Source organism: Pan troglodytes, chromosome 1 (genome assembly GCF_028858775.2).
Source record: "Pan troglodytes isolate AG18354 chromosome 1, NHGRI_mPanTro3-v2.0_pri, whole genome shotgun sequence".
In the NCBI taxonomy this organism is placed as follows: domain Eukaryota; kingdom Metazoa; phylum Chordata; class Mammalia; order Primates; family Hominidae; genus Pan; species Pan troglodytes.
In genome coordinates this window covers 22,920,026-22,940,885 of record NC_072398.2, presented here as the reverse complement: position 1 = coordinate 22,940,885, position 20,860 = coordinate 22,920,026, and the positions used below count along the sequence as shown (strand labels likewise).

Here is a 20,860-nt window from a genome sequence, read left to right as displayed (position 1 = left end):
CTTTCCTGCCTCTGGATGGTGGTGCTAGGTGTCCAACTGCCATCTGGCAACCATGAAAAGCCAAGAGAAACAGAGAAGCAGAATTAACCAACACTGCAAACATCAATTTTTAAAAATTTTTATTAAAAAAAAATTGAGACAGAATCTCACTATGTTGCCTCACCCAGGCTGGAGCACAGTGGCGCCATCTCAGCTCTCTGCAACCTCTGCCTCCTGGGTTCAAGCAATTCTCCCACCTCAGCCTCTCAAGTAGCGGGGACTACAGGCACGTGCCACCCTGCCTGGCTAAATTTTTGTATTTTTACTAGAGATGGGGTTTCACTATGTTGGCCAGGCTGGCCAACTCCTGACCTCAGGTGATCCTCCCACTTCAGCCTCCCGAAGTACTGGGATTACAGGCATAAGCCACCGCACCCAACCTTGTTTTTTTAGTCAGGTCTCGCTGTCATCCAGACTGGTGCAGCGATGTGATCACAGTTCACTGCAGGCCAGAACTCCGGGGCTCAAGTGATCGTGATCCTCCCACCACAGCCTCCCTAGCAGCTGGGACTACAAGCACAAGCCACCATGCCTGGCCAAGTTTTTAAATTTTTTGTAGAGACAGGGTTTCATTATGCTGCTGGGCTGGTCTTAAAACTCCTGGCCTCTGGAGATCCTCCTGCCTTGGCCTTCCCGAGAGTTGGGATTACGGGTGTGAGCCACAGTGTCAGGCTCCCACTTCTTGAAATGTGGCTTTCCTTTTTATTTTTTAAGCTGAAAGCAGCTCAACTGACAAACAGATTCCCCAAAGACCACCCAAACCATCTTTTAAGAGTTCATGGACCCAGTTTAGGAAGCATGACTAGTCTGGTCTCCTCATTCTACTGTCTTCTCTGGTCAACTTGCTTCTGCAACTAGAAATTAATCATGGAAAGGTGAAGGCAGGCTGGAATGTGGCTTTCCGAGTCACTGTGTGTTGTCTCTGAACTCTCTGGAAGAACTGGGATGAAAGGCAGCCTTCACATATGAAGAACAATAAGGTAGAAACATCACAATGGAAAAGACACGTTCTCAATCTGGCTCAATCTCAGCCTCTCTTGGGACCTCTTACCTCTCTGAGCCTGTTTCCACATCTGCCTACTTCACATTAGGTTGTCTCGAGGGACTGCACATGAAAGTGCCAGAGTAGGTTCTTGCTGGCATCTGGCTGACTTCTTCCGGACCACAGTCGTTCCACAGCATGAAGATGCAGCCTGCCACCCACGAGTGGTTCAGAGGATGATCCAGGAGGCTGAGTTGGCTGCTGCCTTCTTTCACTTTGGCCAGGAGAGCAGTGAGAGCACAGTGCACCCGGGATACTGAGGCCCTGCCACCCGCTTGTCATCAGGGAGAAGAGGCAGGAGCTGGTGCCACCATCTGCTTCTCACCACCCTCCATCAACACCCTGCTGGCTTGACTGCCTGCTGGCTCCATAGCTTGGGTTCTTGTTGGTTCACAGAAACAAAATCCTTTAAAATTATATTTCTGGAATCTTATAAAGTGCTAGGCAGACACAGAGATCACAACAACTCCAAACTTTGTTATTGGCTCTAAACCAAAGTTGCACACTGGCTTATTCAAATCTAAAAAGCCCAGCCTGGTCCCTGGGTGAGTACCACATGGCTAAAATTAGCCTGGCCATCTGCTGAGACAGCAGCTGGGCTATTCTGAGCCCCAGCAGGCCTGCCTGAAGTGGAACTGGGCCTGGGAGTAAGTGCTGGAGAGGCTGGACACTTCACAGTTAAGGGGACTACAGGGAGGGACATGGAGGATGAGGCCACACTGAGAGGGAAGGCCAGTGTCATGGTGATGGTTTCACAGGATAGAAAAAACATAGGATGGTTTCTGTGTCCTGTTCTCTAGTTTCTCCTCTTACCTGGAGCTTCCTTTTTGGATTCAGACTTGAGCAAAACCACTCTTTGGGATTTTAACAATAATGACTAAGATTTATGGAGCACTTATTATAGGTCAGGAACCACACGAAGTACTTTAGGAGAATCAGCACACACACTCTCAAGACAATTCTAAAAGGTAGGTACAAGATCTGGGGGATTCATCATGGCCTGATTGTTCCTTTTACAGAGCCCATGAGAAAGAGGTTTGGTTGAAAGCACCAGACAGGCATGAGCCCTGGCTCAGACAACCCCAAGAATATAGGGATTCCCTTCTGTGGGCCCTGACCCCTGCCTGCCTTCATCTCTGGAAAGGACCAAGAGTATCCTCAGAATCCAGAATCCACTGAACTAAAGGGCAGGACTTTTAGGGGTACAAATGTGATGAACACATTTATAGGTACCCTATAATAAAGAACTCAATTTGAGTGTACGCATAGCCATTGTAACTCACCATCAGAAACCCTACACTCAGGCTAGACTTGTTCTGTGGCTTAAAACTGCAGCGTCTCAGCCGGGTGGAGTGGCTCATACCTATAATCCCAGCACTTTGAGAGGCCGAGGCAGGTGGATCACTTGAGGCCAGGAGTTTGAGGCCAGCCTGGCCAACATGGTGAAACCCCATCTCTACTAAAAACACAAAAGTTAGCCGGGCGTGGTGGTGTGTGCCTGTAATCCCAGCTACTAGGGAGGCTGTGGCGGGAGAATCCCCTGAACCCGGGAGGCAGAGGTTGCAGGGAGGTGGCGCCACTGCACTCCAATTTGGTCTGGGCAACAGAGTGAGACTGTTTCAAAAAACCCCAAAACACAACAACAAAACCCCCTAAAACCTGCAATGTCTCTGCCCCTCTAACTGGCTGCTTTGGTCTTTTTTTCTGTAATTGGTCATGAAGCCATAGTTGACATCTGTGACGTTCCTTCTAGTACCCATTCTTTATTTCCTTTGCCCTCAGCCAGAACCTGTTGACTAGTGACCCAAGCCTTCGTTCCTGAAGGGTCTGAATTTTCCACAGTGCTGTCATTTTTTGGAGTTGCAGTGTTTTTGGTTGCTGTACTTCCCCTTGCCTTTACCACTGGACATGGTGGCACTAAAGCCCTCCCGAGAATCTCCTGGGCTCTAGACATAGTCCTGCTTGCCTCCCTGTGCAGCATCCCACTTTCCCCTTGGTAATCAGGATCAGTCACTTCTGCCAGCAAGGTCACCCCCTCCTCTGCACATTGCTGCAGTGGTAGAAGGAGCCCCAAACAGCCATATGGTAGCCTCATCTTCTAAGTCGATGAAACCATAATTGTGTTGTCTGCTAGAAGCATCTCTCCCTTAGGGACTAAGACCTCCAAACACAAGCCCTGTGAGGGGGTATCAGATGTGGTGACAGCAAGAGGAACTACTCCCACCTCACCCACTGGTTCCCAAACCCATGTGCTTTGGCTGGGGGGGAGACACCAAGTTGGTCTCTGATTTCAAGCCTCTACTGCATCCGTAAGATGAAACCCCATCCCTTCAGGACGCTGTCTCACAACTGGCACCATCGTGAGCCATTCTACTCTTCATTTAGGTCATTTCTGGGTGATGGGGCATGTGGCAAAACCAGTTAATTCTAAGTACAAGCCTGATGCTGAACTCTGTGCTGTAGAATGAGGTCACTGATCAGAAGCAAAGCTATACAGAATGCCACAGTGGTGGGTAGCATTGAGTGCTCTGAGTACACATGGCCCATAGGACACACACCAGCTGTCCCTATTACCAGCACTGTTCCCTAGTCCAGTGGGCAACATTTTTCACATAAGGGCTAATTCGCTGAGGAGGAAGGTGTTTACAGGCCACATTTTCTTTACTTTTGAAGTCTCCAAAATATATCTTATAACCTAGATGACCTACTCTAGAGAACAGTAAAGAGAAATGAGAAAACCAACACTGACCTCTTAAGCCATACAAATGGGCATATTTGGCACATGCCAAAGGGAAGCTGCCATCTAACCTTCCATGCTGAGGCTGAATGGCAGAAGTGAGGGGGCAGTGGGATGCTAAGCACTGTATCAGACCTCCCTAAACCTCAATGGCCTCAACTTAGACTCAGTTTGGAAGGCCCTGCCTGATGAAATGGTGGAAACACTGCCTCATGAAATGGTGGAAACACTGCCTCAAAAAAGCAACCACCAATCTTTGAGGAGTCAAAACAGAATTTAAGGGAAAGACAATGACACCACTTTGAGAAATGTGAACTCCTAAAGCACCTGGGTGTACTTCATAGAGCGGAATAAAACCAGCCCAACAGGTCAGAGGTGAATGATTCCCAATGTTCAGATCTTAACAGTTAAGATACAAGGTTTCTGAAGGCCAAAAGACAATGCAGCTTCCAGGCTTTTGGTGTAAACAATTAACACTGAGTACATACGATGCCCGCACCAGGGACAAGGCCACCATTAAATTTCATTCCTAAAAGCAGTACTTGAGGTTTGCCCTAAGGCAAAGTTCTAGGCAAATCATTCTATAGCAGCTTCGCCTTAGAGCTCTGGGACGCTTGAAGGAATGGTTCTTCACCTCTTGTGTAGCGAGAGATAACCACCGATGCAGAATTCATTGGCTAGCACATTGGCTAAAACACCACTGTGTACGTAGCGCATCTTTTATAGATGTATGCATGCACCACTGTGTGCAACAGTGTGCTCTGACATGTGAGCCCAGTACTGCCTTGGGCAACTACTGTTGGCCAAGGGCACTTCCAGGCACAAAGGCAGGAGGAGGGCAGCTCACCAGGAGGGGCAGAGGGCTGTACCTCTCTCTTCTCTCATGGAGCACCCCGAGTTTCTATGCAAGGTTGGCTTTAATTTTTTTTTTTTTTTGAGACGGAGTCTCGCTGTGTTGCCCAGGCTGGAGTGCAGTGGCACGATCTCGGCTCACTGCAGGCTCCAACCCCGGGTTCACGGTTGGCTTTAATTTTTAAATTAAATTCTCACATTTTAGTTGCTACCCTGAGATAGGACTTGAATTTTTTTTTTTTTGAGACTGGAGTCTTGCTCTGTTGCCACACATGATCTCAGCTCACTGCAACCTCTGACTCCCGGGTTCAAGCGATTCTCCTGCCTCAGCCTCCTGAGTAGCTGGGATTCCAGGTGCACACCACCATGTCTAGCTAACTTTTGTATTTTTAGTAGAGATGGAATTTTACCAGTTGGCGAAGATGGTCTCCATCTCCTGACCTCGTGAACCGCCCGCCTTGGCCTCCCAAAATGTTGGGATTACAGGCGTGAGCCACTGCACCCGGCCAGGACTTGAATTTTTTTAAAGTGAAGGGAGAAAAGCAGAATGTGTATACTAAAACATAAAGTGCTAATTTCTCTCTTTTGAAAGGAAAATAGATTGAGAAATGTGAATCTTCCTTAAAAAAAGAAACCAGTTTTGATTACAGGGAACTCACTAAGTAATCACTCCAACCTAAAAATACTTATTTAATCAGGTACTGTGAGGGTAATTGCCTTTTTCTGTGCTGATAAAAAAAAAAGGTAAAGAGTGCAGAATACTCAGGAGCCCAAGAGCCGAACAGCCTGGATTGCTGGACGATCAGGAGAGGGTCTCCAGGTCAAAGGTGCTGGTCTTGAACTCCTGGCCTCAAATGATCCTCCCACCTCAGCCTCCCAAAGCACTGGGATTACAGGTGTGAGCTACTACCTCACTTGTCCCCTTCTGTAAAAGGTCAGAGGTGACATAAGACACTGGCCCTGCTTTCAGGCAATTGAAACGTAAACATTTTAAGTATGATTCTCAAATGTAGAGTAGTTGTACAAGGCAATGTGGTGTATGAAAGGCAGTCCTCCAGAGAGCAGGATGAGTTGATCACCACAGTGCATCTGATAAGCCAAAAAAAAAAAAAAAAAAAAAAGTGTCTCCTATGCCTGGTGCTTGGCCCACCCTTAGGTGGGGCATTCCCATTAAGCAATGCTATTTGCTGCCTGGCACGTTCTGGGGTTTCACAGATAAGGGTAGAAACAATCCCCCCAAAGTCTCTTGGGACCTTGCACTGTGAAGATTAACCATATCTGTAGTTAGAATGAGACCAGACACGCAATACACAAATAGAGAAGGCATCTGCATTTTTAATCGAGTATTACTATTAGCCCTTGGGTAAGTATACTTGCGGTAGAGTTTTAATTTGGAAGACAAAAGTGCCCATAAGAAAGTCAAGAATTTCAAATGCAACTTTTAATACTACATATTTCAAGAGCTCCCATGTTCAGTATTCCTGGAGAAGGAAAGCTCTTTTTGTTTCTAAGTATGAGAAATTGTTAGCGTTCCTTCCTTTGGTCTTCCCACACCCCTCACCACAAGAGGCAAACAAAAAAACTAAAAAGTGGACAATAAGTGCAAGATAAAAAAGAAAATCTAAATAGTATGAAATTAGTTTTTATTTTTAACTAAAAATAAATGCTTAACATCTTTCCAAAATCAAAACTAAAGACGAACACTTAGAAAAAAGGGTGGAAGCGTATTTTTCCTTCCCTGGGGAAACCAGTAAGGCAGACATTCTAACGAAGCTTGGTTTTTTCCACAGGACTAGTCTATGCAACAGAATCTCTCTCCAGCCTTTTCTCTATGTCAGTTTTATCTACCTGGCAAGAAAAAACAAAAACAACCCCAAAACAACCCCTCCCCACAGACACAACACAAAACAAGGGACTTGAGAAGTTAGAGAAAACCTTTAACACGTTTCTGTAAAATCCTTTCTGAGGAGGTTTAGTACAGGTACTACCCATCAGCAACTTAGCGGCCAGGTGAGTTGGTGCAGAAGCGCTTCGGGTGAATTCATACCAGAGCCACTGGGTGTGACTCGGCTACCTCTCCCAATTACCACAGGGAGGTCTTAAAATTGAATTTCAGTTTCAGCAGATACTTCAGATTTACCTGAGCAATATCATAGACAATGTACCTGAGGGGAAGCTTATTAAGGAGCCAACAGCCATACAACAGAGGGTACATGTGCCTCATCTCCCCCAGGCTGGCAGGACGCTCAGTGCCAGCCTGAAAGTTACTCTAAGTCTTCTTCAGGCAGACTGAGGAGAGGAGATCATCTTCTGGAAACTGGGGGAAGGCTCATACCCTGTAAGCCAGGCTATGCACAGGGAGGGACCACAGAAGGGAAACAGTCACCATGGGACACACTACAGGACAGCCTCTAATCCTTGTCTGCCCCGGGTAATCTGACAGCACATAAGTGACTCTGTAGCTCGAGAACATCCCTTTGTGCTCACACAGCATACTCAAGAAAGGATACTCGTTATATAGTAGAGAGGTGTCATTCACACCAGATGAAATCCCGGTCCCAAGAGGAATGTCTACACCATCCAGACTAATGTTAGCTGAAGGATCAGGGGTAGTTTTGCCCAAACCTGAAAAACAGAAGTCACAAGTGACATGAACTGTGAGAACAGATGTGGCAAAGCTTCCAGGGAGATGAGCTCTATTTGATGTTGAGTCCATGTGGTCTTTCTTTTTTTTTTTTCCTTTTTGAGATGGAGTCTCACTGTCGCCCAGGCTGGAGTGCAATGGTGTGACTTCAGCTCAGTGCAACCTCCGCCTCCCGGATTCAAGCAATTCTCGTGCCTCAGCCTCCTGAGTAGCTGGGATTACAGGTGCGCGCCACCACACCCAGCTAATTTTCTGTATTTTAGTAGAGACAGGGTTTCACCATGTTGGCCAGGATGGTCTCGAACTCCTGACCTCAGGTGATCCACCACACCCAGCCTCATGTGCTCATTTTAAAGACATGCTCTATCTTTCTTCAGATATAAAACTAACGCAATAAACCAAAGTTCCCAGGGCATCAACCTTCACTGAGTTTAATGAGAACAGTGGCAGTACCCTCCCTACAGGATCACATTTCGGCTCAATAGAATTTCAAAGCGGCCACTTCAACCAGGCAGTGGAAGGTTCTAAATCGTATGCTGCAAATTCTAGCAACCCAAGATGCTCCAGGCACTACTATGTCACGAGAGGTCCCTCACTGCTGTAGCTACAAGTTAGGTTAAAGCAGAAACCCATGCACCTGGTTACTGGTGCCTGCACCAAGATTCTCCTGTGGCATCTGTGATACCAGCTGCAGCCACAGAGAGTGAACTGTTTTTAAAAATGAACCTCCTGCTATAGAGCTTCCCTATTTTTTTTTACAAAAATAAATAAAATGAATCTCCAATCATGGTCAGTTGCAGCATATTAACCACCACCACCACCCCCCAAACAACAACAACAACGCACACATACCCCTCGAAAAGATAAAATGAATCTCCAGCTGTTTGACAGCCAGCCACAAGGCAGCCTTCTCAGGACAGCAAGCCCCCCGCTTCTGTGCTGTCCAGGGTGCCTCGGGCTGTAGCAACAGCTTTGGAAACACTTTACCTTTGACACTGTGCTTGCCCTTGGGTAACTTGCTGATATGTGAAGCGTGCTTCAGTTCATACCTATTCAAAAGAGGACAGTCTCAGAAGAGGCCTTCACACTGGGCTCTCGAAACCAACAGTTTGATTAGGAGAATAAGATCAGATACAGAGATGAGATAAAAGTCCACAAAACCCAGACCATCTTAACCGCTCAGGCTCCCTCCTGAGTTTCTGGAACTGTTCCAGAACCTGAAACTGCAGTTGCGGCTGAACATAGTTTGTGCCCAGCGATCACTGCTATGGGGCCATTTTCAAGGCAAGGCCCTATTTGGAGTGGTGGTCAGCAGCTCTGGGTTTCCGTCCACATTCCACAGTCCCCAGACCCCTGGCCTTTTACATGACCTTGTGCTTTTGGTTACAGTTCACAGGACTAGGGTGGATGTCCAAATCAAGCTGGACTAATCAGATCTTTCTCTATGGAGAATCTGGAAGTGGAATTAAAATTCCAGTTCCATTTGGGTTGGTCTAAGAAAACTGAAACACTGGTGAGTGGAGGAGGTGGCCTGGGGGATCATCCTTTGTGCAACTCAATCTCTCTGCTTCCCAGTCCATGGAGAGAAGACACTGCCAGCTCTGGAGGCCTGGCTGCGTTCCTGCCCTTGCATTTCCTGAAGTATCCTTGTATCTCCCTTGTTCCCTTAACTTGAATTGGATTCTGCTACTTATAAGAAAAGAATCCTAATTGGTGGGTCCAGTAACTGCAGTGCGGAATTTCTACTCTCCCAGCCAAGGGGAGTTCTGCCTATAGCCCATTCCACCTGTCCCCATGAAATGCCATCAGTCCCAGAGCCAGGTTTACTCACATGTTTCCAAGGGCAACTTCTCCCAACAGGATTAAGCCTATTGGGTCTCCCTGAGACGTATGGCAGTAGTTGGCACTCTTGGAGACCATGTCAGCGAAATAGATCCCTTTACCAAACATGTAGCCTGTCTGGAAGGTTGGAAAAGGGAGAGCTGAGAATCTTCTGATGGGAAATTAGGAGCAGCTGTTCACTGAGTGCCAACTTGAGCAAGCCACCCAGCTAAGTGCTGCAATCCATCACTTCTAATTCTCACAATGCCCATGGTGAGGAAATACCAAAGTTTTAGCTCACACGCCAGGCTGTCAGATCCTAGCTCTGCCAGGTGCCAAGGAGCTGCAAGAAGCTACGTAACCTCTCTGGACTCTACTTGCCTCTTTTCTCAAATGGGGAACATAATCTCATGGAGCTGCCATGAGGACGGAATGAGCTCATCAATGTTACTTAAACTAGCGCCTGTCAACACCCAAGGAATTCAGGCTGGTATTTTTATTCCCTTTTGTAAATGAAACACGAGGTTCACAAAGGGTAGGCCATTTGCCCGTTATACACTACTGCACAGCCCCAGAGAGAGTCATTTAAACTTCTCTCCTCCTCATTCTACAACTGTGAAACAAGAGGCTTAGAAGGCCCTGTCCAGGTGGACCCATCTAGAATCCAGCAGGTGGCATCACAATCCCTCGTGTCTAGGTAAAGCCTTACTCATTCATCGCTACGTTTTCCTGCTGAAGACACTGACACTCAGAGGTGGCCCGGCTGGGAAGTGGTAGAGGTAAGCCTGGACTCAGCTTGGCCTGTAGCCACGTGTCTGTTCTTTGCTTGTCAACACACCCGATTAGCATCTGCAGCAGGCCCTGGCCTGGATGCTCTGCCTCCTTTGTTCCAGAAACTGTGTTTGAAACCCCTGACAGGGTTAGGGTCAGGAGGATAAAAGGGTGAAGGCCCAAAGAAAGGATGTCTGGCAGAATCCCCCTAAACCAACTAGGCCTCTTACTCAAAGTTCTTTATGGAGACACCTGCAGAGACAGGCGTTGTCCACCCCTTGCCAGGCCAGGCACATACCACGGGCGCTTCAGGTGGGGCTATCCGAAGACCCTGGGACAGGATCCCAGCGAAGTTGGTGGTCCTGGACCCGTGCCACAGCAATCTTCGGTTATGAAACTGCTTAAAGGGCTTGTAACGCTGGCATTCGCCTTCACGCTCTATCTTAAAGATCTGGTTGGAGTAGTAAACAAAGGGAAGGACAAAATAAGCCATTTGTTACTCTGGTTGACTGAAAGACACGACTGGATACAGGAGAAATGACTGGCTGTCCCTAAGGCTAGAAGACTTGAGGTCTGCTGCAATGTAAAAAATGTTTTCCACAAGGCTGGGATGGAAGGTCCAGGTCCTGCCCAGCAGCGCCCAGCCATTGCTGGTTAGTATTACTGTGCAGCAGATGTGCACTTGAGGAACTTTATCTTGGACCTCTGATAATCTATGTTCTGAGACCAGGTTTGGGGACAGGAAATGTCCTTTAAAACAGAATAAAAAGCCATCCCCAAACTACTGTATAAGACTGCTAATTTTATAATCCCAGCACTTTGGGAGGCCAATGCAGGCGGATCATCTGAGGTCAGGAGTTCAAGACCAGCCTGGCCAACATAGTGAATCCCTATCTCTACTAAAAATACAAAAATTAGCAGAGTGTGGTGGCTCACGCCTGTAATCCCAGCTATTCTGGAGGCTGAGACAGGAGAATCACTTGAACCCGGGAGGCAGAGGCTGCAGCGGGCCGGAATTGCACCACTGCACTCCAGCCTGGGTGATAGAGTGAGACTCCATGTCAAAAAAAAAAAGACTACTAATTTTTCTGCTGAACAAATGAGTCACTTCTTTGGGTTATTTAAAGTAAATAAACTGCTCTTTTCTACCCAGGCCCAGGATGGAGGAGTGGGCAGGGAAGAGCTGGTAGGACACAGAAGGAAGTGGGGGAAGAAGGGATTCTTACATCAATGACTTCCAAGTCATACGCATTGTGTGTGGTTGCATGAGTGTTCTTAACATACTTCCTGATGATCTCGGCTTCTTCAGAATCTCTGTCAACCACCTGGATAAACAGAATCTTGGGATTAGCACAAAAGAGACCCAGGAGAGCTACAGAGGAGGAATGCTCAGGCTCAGTCAATGCATAGCTCAACACCACACTCCTCAAAGGAAGCCGGGCATGACCGAGAGCCTGTGTCCCAGGCCTGTGGGCTGGGCAGATCCTGGGCCAGTGGCTCTACTTCCCTAAGCCTCCACCTCTTCATCTACTTGGGCCGCTAGAGAATGTCAGGGTTCCTTTTTGTCTTAAAATTCTATGTTTTGGGATATCAGGGAAGCTAGAATGTGGGGTTCACTGTCAGTGAACAGGGCATCTCCAGAACAAGCAATTGGCTCCTGGAAGAGAGTCCAGCTCAGCATGAGTTAAAACACAATGGGCCAGAGGAAGTCACAGCTATGATGTGCAATGAAAATTATCCCTGGCTCAGAGCACAGGCCTAACAAGCATCTGTCAAATAGCTGATGTAATCTATGCTCAGTAAGCCTGAGTATTACGGAGGAGACTAGTTGTTTTATTTTCATATTTATATTCAAAGTTCAGAAAACCTAGAATGCTGGTCTACCTCCCTGTCTTTTAATTAAAAGGCTTCAGAATTGTAAAAAGAGAATAAGAATCCCTTCACGAAGAACCACACCTACAGTTTTCCCATCAGGAAGGTGCTCTAGGGACAAAACAAATGACATGTGGTGTCTTACCCTGCTTGGACCCATAGGTCTATACTTTGTCCTAGGAAAGAAGCCAAGGCTCTTTCTTTAGCGATGTAAACACCTGGTACCAGACTCAACATACTCTCGCCCACCCAAACCCCTGCAACACTGCAGGGAATGGGCTGAGGACAATGGGGCACATGAGTGTGGAGATAGGCTCAAGGACCGGGCCATCGAGAAGCTGAGGCAAAAATCCCTCCTCTAGTTGGTCTAAGCGGGGTGTTCAGAGACTGTGTGTGCCAACACAGGCCACTTCAGCACCAGAGAAAAATGAACCCAAGCATTGTGTTTTTATTACAGCTGCCACCAAGCATTTCCATTTCTGAAATGGACACCGGTAATAAGCCTTCTAAAAGTTCACGCTACAAGAGTTTAGAAAAACAGAGCTCCTCTCTAGATTAAGGAGAGGAAACAAACAAACAAACAAACAAACAAACAAAAAAGAACTTTAGGTAAGACCCTCAAAAATCAATTTGTACGCCAAGCTGAGGTGCTGGCTTGGAAGGCTGCCTTGCAAACAAGGTGCATTATCTACATGTGAAACGCCCAAAGGTTCTCAAAGGACCACGAGCAGCAATGTCCGGGAACTTGTTAGAAAAGTGAATTATTGGGCGCCAGCCGCCTGTGTTTTAACAAGCTTTCCAGGAGATCCTAACACACATGGAAGTTTGGGACCACTGCTCTCAGGATGAGAGGTTAAGACGCTTGAGGAAGGCCTGACCCTGTTACCTTAATGTCAGTTTTGAGCTTCTCATAGTTGACATCGATGGGGTCCTTGCTGCTATCATCAGACCCTCCCCTGAGCAGACTGTAGGCCACCTCGATGTCCAGCAGGTTGTCAAGCATTTCCACCTTGGCCTGGAGGAGCAAAAGAAAGCCCCCGACTTAGGTATCATGGTGCATGAGACAGACTCACCCAGGTGGCAGAGAAAACCTACATGCAGAGAAGGCCCAACACAGTGAAGGGCAAACCCTCCTGCTGGTCAGGGCAAGCCTGTTACCTGCTGCACATATTGAGAGCTCATAAGGACTTTCTGGAATGTTAACAAGGCCTTGTGGCCTGGGGGAGTTGAGAGGTGGAAGAACTGTCTTTCCTCTCATGTATGCTGACATTTGGGACCTACAGTGAAGGTACTTTAGACAAATGGGTCCTGAGCCAGGAGCTCTCTTAAAAGGCAGGGAGGGAAAATGGGGAGGAAGACGCTGTTATGAGGGAGAGGCTGTCCCTCTCCAACAGCTCTTTCCCCAATGGATTTGGTAGAACAGGGGCAGGAAAAACAGCTCTGCCTCCGTCAATGTGGGTAGAAACCCAACTTCAAAACAAGGGCAAGAGGGTGGCCCTCCCAGCATTGGTGCTGCCCTCAGGGATCATGATGGGGAGGGACGGTTGCAAGGTAGTCACACCCCAGCCCAGCAGACCTGCAGTCCCTTCTGAACCTTTGCGCTACCTGCACACTGTCTGCATTGTTCAGGACCGGAGGCTTCTTCATCCCAAAGTCGTGGGGGATCAGGGTGTAAAAGCGATTTGAGAGATCCAGAATCTGAGAGTCGCTGCTGCCCTGAGACACCGCCTGGAGAGGAGGGGACAGAAGGAACGCAAGACTGAGGGAGCAGCTCCAAGCCCCCGGCCAGGCTTTCTCTTCTAGCAGGTGGGTGCTGCAGCAGGTCCAGAAGTAGCGTGGTATGTGCACATGCCAGGACACATGGGAAACGACCAGAAGACCACCTTCCTGTTAAAGAGCAGGGCAGGACCCCCATCCTCTAAAAGCACTGCTCAACACGTGATGGGCTTCTCCCATGAAGTTTCATTTGTACAAAGAACTGTGCAGTTACAGACATTTGAAACCCCGCCACAACTATGCAAAATGTTAACTGTAAAATCTAGGTGGTGGGCTAATGACTATTGCTGTAAAATTCCTTCAACTTTTTGTATGTTTGAAACATTTTCATAATAAAATGTTGGGAGGAGGTTGCCCATCGCTATAAAATTCAGTCAGGCTCCCTGCCTCCACTGACCTTCATTGGAATTAGTTTTTACTGTACCTGGAGGTTGAAGTGGCCAGGCACAGAAAGGCTCAGCAATCCTTACACTCACTGCCAGTGTCACTTGGTGCTCTATATGCAAAGGGTGCACAAAAAATGCACAGAGATGGAAGAGCAGGGCCACTGGGATTCCAGGAATTTGGCAGACAGCCTAGGTGACCACAGGAAGGTCAAGGGAATATGAAGTGGCACCCAGCAGGTCCGAAGCCCCATGCCTGCTTCTCGCTGTGACATGGACTTCACCAAGTTGTACAACTTCCATCTGTGCTGCCCAGGTGGCTCTGGCAATGGGTAAGGATGCTATTCCAGCTCTTCTTCCTGAAGACTATTGCATGGGAAGAAGCTGGGGCCGAGGAAAGCCTTGTAAGTTCTCAGTCAGTAAGGAACAAGGAGAGAGGTTCACTGCTCAGAGCCAGCTGTAACTGAAGTTGACAGATCCGGTTCAGGGCCTTTTCTCCAGCACCAGCCAGAAAGCCCGCTGCCTGGGCCCACTTCTGCTTCCCGTGTGCTTTCCTTCTTTCTATAGGCCAGGCCTGCACCCACCCACAAATATAAGCGGAACCCTCCAGCCTCTCCAGGATGTAGCTGGAAGGCTCCGGGACTGGGAGACCTTGAAAGATGCTCAAAGAATGTCGAAATAACATGAATGAAAGAGGCTTCCATTTGATGACTTCCTAGTAACTGCAAAATAAACTCTGCCTAACTCTTAAGGACACATAAAATAAAAACCACAACACAGGTGACCCTTGAACAATCGATTTGAAGTATGCGGGTCCACTTATACACAGATGTTTTCAATAAATACAGTTAGCTCTCTACACCTGTGGGCTCTGCAGTTGAGAATTCAACCAAACTCAGATAAAAAATATATTATTCTCAGGCCAGGTATGGTGGCTCATGCCTGTAATCCCAGCACTTTGGGAGGCTGAGGCGGGCGGATCACTTGAACCCAGGAGTTTGAGACCAGTCTGGCCAACATAGTGAAACCCCACCTCTACTAAAAATACAAAAAAATTAGCCGGGTGTGGTGGCCCATGCTTGCAACCCAGCTACTTGGGAGTCTGAGGCACGAGAACCACTTGAACCTGGGGGTGGAGGTTGCAGTGAGCTGAGATTGTGCCACTGCACTCCAGCCTGGGGGACAGAGCAAGACTCTGTCTCAAAAAAGAAAAAGAAAAGAAAAATCCCACCAAAAAAAAAAAAAAAAAAAAAAAAATCTCAGGATGCGAGACCCACAGATGTGCAGGGCCAACTTTTCTCCTCCATGGGTTCTGCAGGGCACTCTAGGACTTGAGCATGAGTGCATTTTAGTGACCCTGAGGGAGTACTGGAACCAATCCCCGAGGATACAGAGGGATGACTTCACTTTTAACAGAGAGGGTAACCAACGTCTTCAAGTTTATGGTCAGTTTACTAAGTATCTGACAACTGAAAAATGTTGCTCTTCATTAGTTTTGTGATAAACTTTTGTAAGTAGCAGGCACTTGTCATTTATTGAACTGAAAAAAATCGAAACCCTTGTGAAGTGCAGTTCAGTACTTCCAGTTTCTTAACCTTGAGTAAATGTTACCCCTGCCACCCCCAGGTCTCACCCCCTAAGTCGGCCAGAGGAGGGTTCCAGGGGGCCCCTGGTGGCCCTGTGCTTACCTGCTGGACCTCACTGAGGATGGAGTATGCGGTCTGGATCTGCCTTTTGCTCAGCTTTCCCAAGGGCATCTTCTGAAGGTCGATCTGAGGAGACAGGGGATTTCGCTCTGAAAGCTGGGCACTGTGCAGTGTGATTGCAGGAGAGCTGGACCAGGCAGCCCACCCTCAGGCCCCCAACAGGAGCAGTCAGGAGCCTGCTGGGATTTCCTGAGGACACCAGTGACCCAAATCCAGAGTCTGTAGCCCCACCCCACCATGAGGGATGGCAGTGTGTCTGAAGATTCTTGCTCACTTCCTTTACGGCTGGGCTTAGCCAACCATGTCTCCTCTGCCCCTATGCCCAGTTTCAAACAGCCCAGCACGTCTGGACGAAGATACGGCATAATTCCCATCCAATTCTGTTGTGCAGATGAGGGCTCATAAATCATGCTGACCACCCCACCCAGCGGCCTTCCCTGGGGTCCCAGAGCCAAGGCAGTTAGTTAAGTGCACCCCTGGGTTCCCAGCTGGAAAAGAACCAAGAGTTTTCAAGTGTTGAACACTATTTTTAAAAAGGACACACTCCTGAACTTACGGACTTACATTCAAATCAATGCTGTCCCTTTCAGATCAGTCACCTCCAACAAATATTGCTACTGCTCATATCTTGGGAACTGCCTGCCATCAAGAGAAGCTGCAGTGGAAGAAGCATGAGATCTGCAGCCTTCATTTTCCATTTGTTAAGTGGGGCCACCTTCCTTAAAAGGCACTCACTTCCTTTTGCGAGCAGCCCTGCCTATTTGGCTCAGCCCCCGCGTGGAGACACCTGTGTACCAATGGGCCCCACACTCTGTATCCTGAGACATCGTCTCTGGGGCTTTGCCAATAGACCCTTCTGAGCTACCTGGGGGCCGCGACTGCGCCTTTCCATTTCTGCATGTCCAGCACTTCCTGCAGTGCTTGGAACAAAGAATTGAAAAAGAATCTTAGAAATGGAAGTGCTATGGTGATAAAATTAAATAAAAGGATGTGAAAAGTGCTCACAGCTCATCAGATATCTACCAGGAGCCAACAGCTTCTAATAACATCCACAAGCCCTGGCATGGGCTTCCCTGTACCCTCAACACTGCAAACTCCATCCTAAGGGAAGATCTGATTTCTGGCAAGAATTAAGTAGCCGGAGCCACATCTGGGGAAGAAGGTGGATAATCTATTTCAAGCCAAGAACAAGGTACAATAAAAGAACAGAGTGACTTTGGTATGGACCCTCAATCAGCTCTGAAAGCAATTCTCAAGAAGGAATCCCAAAAGAAGTTCTGTAGGCAGAGCATGGCCAGAGTGAGGGCAGAGCTCTGAAGGGCGCGACATTTTCCACGCTGTATAATTCTGGTGTTTATGTAGAAAAAAGAAAATACCTAGTTTCCCTAATTGTACACCCCTCAAAACATACGCACAGACTAAAAATAAGAGGTGGTCTCCATCCACACAGGCCGCCCTCACTACTGGAAAAGAAACTCAGGCACAGCGCTGGACAGCGGGCTGGGAGCAGTGGCTCCACAGCTGCCCAGTTGAGAGAGAAACAGAAAAGTGGGAGAAACACCTTGGCACTGGGGACCCACGAGCCCCAGCTGCAGCCAGGAGGAGGCTCCTAGGGCTGCAGCCTGGAACCCTGCCCCCCGCCATGTGTCCTGACTGCCCGGAACCCATTCCCTTCTGGACTCAGGATGTGCCCTCCTCACAGGGAGAGTCAGGTTCCCCTGGTGCTGGGGATGAAGCCCCGAGGGCCACTGTGTCTACTTCTCCACATGGTTACCCCAATCCCACATGGACCCCGCTGAGCTGAGGAGTGGGCACCCCGCTTTCCACACACTTCCAGCTAGCTGCCTTTTAGCTTGTTTCAGCAAGCAGCGCCCCTGTCCCTTTTCTTCCTGCTACACTAGTTACCTGTCCAGTGAAAAACATTAAAATGTCATTTCAGGCTGGGTGCCATGGCTCATGCCTGTAATCCCAGCACTTTGGGAGGCTGAGGCAGGTGGATCACCTGAGGTTAGGAGTTCAAGACCAGCCTGGCCAAAATGGTGAAACCCCATCTCTACTAAAAATAAAAAAACAATTAGCCAGGCACAGTGGTGCACGCCTGTAGTCCCAGCTATTCAGGAGGCTGAGGCAGGAGAATCGCTTGAACCCAGGAGGCAGGTTACAATGAGCCGAGATCGTGCACTGCACTCCAGCCCAGGCGAAGAGAGTGAAACTCCGTCTCAAACCAAACTAAACCAAACCAAACACAAAACAACAACAAAAACAACATTTCACAGGAAAGGACTTGGGTTTGAGAATAGCTGAGAACTTCTATGAATCACAGATAGACCAAGGTGTGGGAGACTGGAAATGATGTTCAGGACTTCAAAACGTGAATGAAACGAGCCCCTCTTCTCCCTTACCGTAGCACCTCTCAACCTTTCCCTCCACCTCCGTCCCTCATTCTCAGTGAGCCCACCCATAAGTTGTTCACACTAGTGACCTCATAAACAAAAGTCAGATTACACAGCGATTTCAACAAGCACAGCGAACAAGCCCTGGCCATTTTTAAAACCCGTTAGAGGATGTAACTCAACACTCCACTCTACAACAGCACAGGCGTGAGCATTCCTGCCAGGCTGAGCTCTTGGCAGGGAGATACTGGGTTGGCCCTGATGTCCATGGGGCTTAGGCTGCCAGTGGTTTATACTGCCCAGTTTTGACCCCCTGTCCTCCCAGCTCTAAGGCAGGCCAGGAGGTTCTAGGAGGAAGGACTTGGGAAGACAGCAGAACGTGAGCGTGAAGGGAGCAACCCCATGGAGAAGGGTGGAATGCTTAAGGCTGATCTGAGACTCTCAACCTCCACTGGTTCCTAGGAGCCTAGAACAAAGGGAATAACCAAATGCATCACAGCTGCTTGTTTTTCAGAGCAGCCTGAAGCTTCTGGGTTCAGCAGCTAGGGTAGAGAGGAGAGGGTGTTTGCTGGCCAGGTGGGACCATCTCTGCTCTGAAGGCCCCCAGGGTCAGTACTTAAGAGCTCTGATGCTAGGAGCAGCAAGAACAAGGGGGCCGCCCTTTTGCACTCATCTCCCGGGCGGAGAGCGGAGATGAGAAGGAGGACAGACAGGAAACACGGAGCCTCTGCCTGTAGTCTCTGCCATTCTGCCCTGGACAGAAGCATGACTAATCCAACAACCACCACCCCCACCCCACTGCCAACCTTTTAAAAACTGGTATGAATTTTATCTTACGAATCAAGCGTCACAGCAATTTTCTTTTACTCTAAGTGGGCTGTCTTGCACTTCCCATGGTAACTCCAGTTGGTTGGTTGGTTGGGCCACAAAGGAAGCATGGCTAATACACCTTGCCACAGCATGAAGAAGGGGAAAAATACAAAGGGTGGGCCGGGCACGGTGGCTCACACCTATATTCCTAGCATTTGGGGAGACCAAGGTGGGTGGATCACTTGAGCTCAGCAGTTGGAGACCAGCTTGGGCAACAACATGGTGAGACTCTGTCTCAAAAAAAAAGTACAAAGGGGACTAGGGACCAGGGAACAACTCTCTCCAAGACAACACATGCTTCACTGCAAATCAAACAACCTCCACAAAAGTGCAACCACTCCAGGCCCCAACACTCACACAATTTAAGATTGAAGGACAGGTACAAGAAGCTGACAGCCAATGTATTGTTTTTGAAACAGAAACAAGAACAGGCAGACAGCTCTTCACTAGCTCAGCAAATAATCATCCACAGCAAATGCTCACAGATAAAATGATAAAGCGCAATAACCTCATACTCCACCATGGCTTTCTTCATACTTTCCACATCAAAGATCATCTTGATGAGGTCCTGAACTGGCTTGGGGAGCTTGGACTTGGTGCCAGGATTTACTGTCAGCTTCTTCACTGCCTCTTCATCCTTCAGGAAAAAAGCACATTGCTAAGAGACCCAAATCAACAACTCAAGCAAGTTATCTGCGTCTGTGGGGCTGGACTGCAGACAAAGGACACAGGCTAGAGTGCCACCAGCAAAAAAAGCTGAGTGTTAATCAAAAAAGTGTGGAAAACAGTGGCCAGGATGAGTGTGCCTGATGCTGCACATGGGTCAGACTCTTCCTGTGCCTGCCCTGAAGTTCTCTTGGCTGCTCCAGATTCTTATTCTAGTTGCCACTGCAGCATCTGCATGGGCTGACCCACCCTGGGGTTGCTGGTCCCTGCCTGGGAACCTGCCTAGTGCCCACTCATGCCCAACCTGGAAGTGCTCGGCAGCTGTAGAAGCAAACTTTGGAGCAATGGGACATGAAACTGATGGACAAATTCTTTCTCTTTTCTCTTACACTTCCTCACACAAGGGCCAGTTGCAAGACTAAGTTTATATAGCCTTCTCTAAATTCCCAAAGTACCAAGCAACCAGTCCCATGCGCTGCCAGCCAGCCTGACAGTGTTAAAGCACATCGTAGCATTAGCTGTCCGTCCTCTTCCTACACTGCCTAATAGACTATTGAGACTCCACCCCCCACTGTCTGAAGAACCCAGGTTATATCAAGATCACACTGTACTGAAACTGCTTTAACTCTTTAGACTTGAACTGTATGAGGGCATAGACTGTGCTCTGTCCAGCACAGTGTCCCTAGCAACTAAAACGGAATTTGGTATTTGGAGTGAAGGGAATTGGCATTGGGCTTTGAACCTGGAACCAGACTGGCTTACCCAAGAGCTAACTTGTGTTGTCAGTGTTCATGGCTGCTGCTGTCACCTTCATAGTAGACCTACTCTCAGTGTTGAAACACCATCTTAAATGTACTCTGTTATCTTCTGGGTATAACTTCATTGGAGGGCAAAGTATCTATGTGTTCAAAACCCTTATTTAAGTGCATCTACCTTACGACCCAGTAACTACTTGTAATGACAACAATCACAGAGGCACACAAATATTTAAATGTATATCAGCATCATTATAGTAAATGCCCAGAATCAATCTAAATGACTAACAGGAGGCAGGAAGCTGTTCTGATTAATGATGAATTCCAGCCCACGCACAGGATGGGATTCAATGCAGCCTTAAATAATACTCTGGATTGGTGCAGCCAGTGGCCAATACAGTAGCCACTGGCCAAACTGAGGTGTGCTGTAGGTGCAAAATATACACCAGATTTCAAAGACTTAGTAGAGAAAAAACTAAAAGGGAAATTTTCTCATTAATAATTTTGTTGGTATTGATCAGCTGTTGAAATTA

General features: G+C 48.0%; 1 protein-coding gene across 1 annotated transcript in view; it reads right to left on the bottom strand.

The window, feature by feature from the left end:
• Positions 1-6,296: 6,296 nt before the first annotated feature.
• PARP1 (poly(ADP-ribose) polymerase 1) overlaps positions 6,297-20,860 on the bottom strand; it is a 47,324-nt gene continuing 32,760 nt past the window's right edge. The window contains exons 14-23 of the mRNA XM_003949705.5: positions 19,415-19,543; positions 15,626-15,709; positions 13,384-13,506; positions 12,665-12,793; positions 11,133-11,231; positions 10,205-10,357; positions 9,146-9,273; positions 8,302-8,363; positions 7,181-7,295; positions 6,297-6,835 (exon numbers count right to left, since the gene is read on the bottom strand). Coding sequence (XP_003949754.2) covers positions 6,754-6,835; positions 7,181-7,295; positions 8,302-8,363; positions 9,146-9,273; positions 10,205-10,357; positions 11,133-11,231; positions 12,665-12,793; positions 13,384-13,506; positions 15,626-15,709; positions 19,415-19,543 — 1,104 coding nt within the window. The 3' untranslated portion in view covers positions 6,297-6,753. The remainder of the gene's footprint in view (positions 6,836-7,180; positions 7,296-8,301; positions 8,364-9,145; positions 9,274-10,204; positions 10,358-11,132; positions 11,232-12,664; positions 12,794-13,383; positions 13,507-15,625; positions 15,710-19,414; positions 19,544-20,860) is intronic.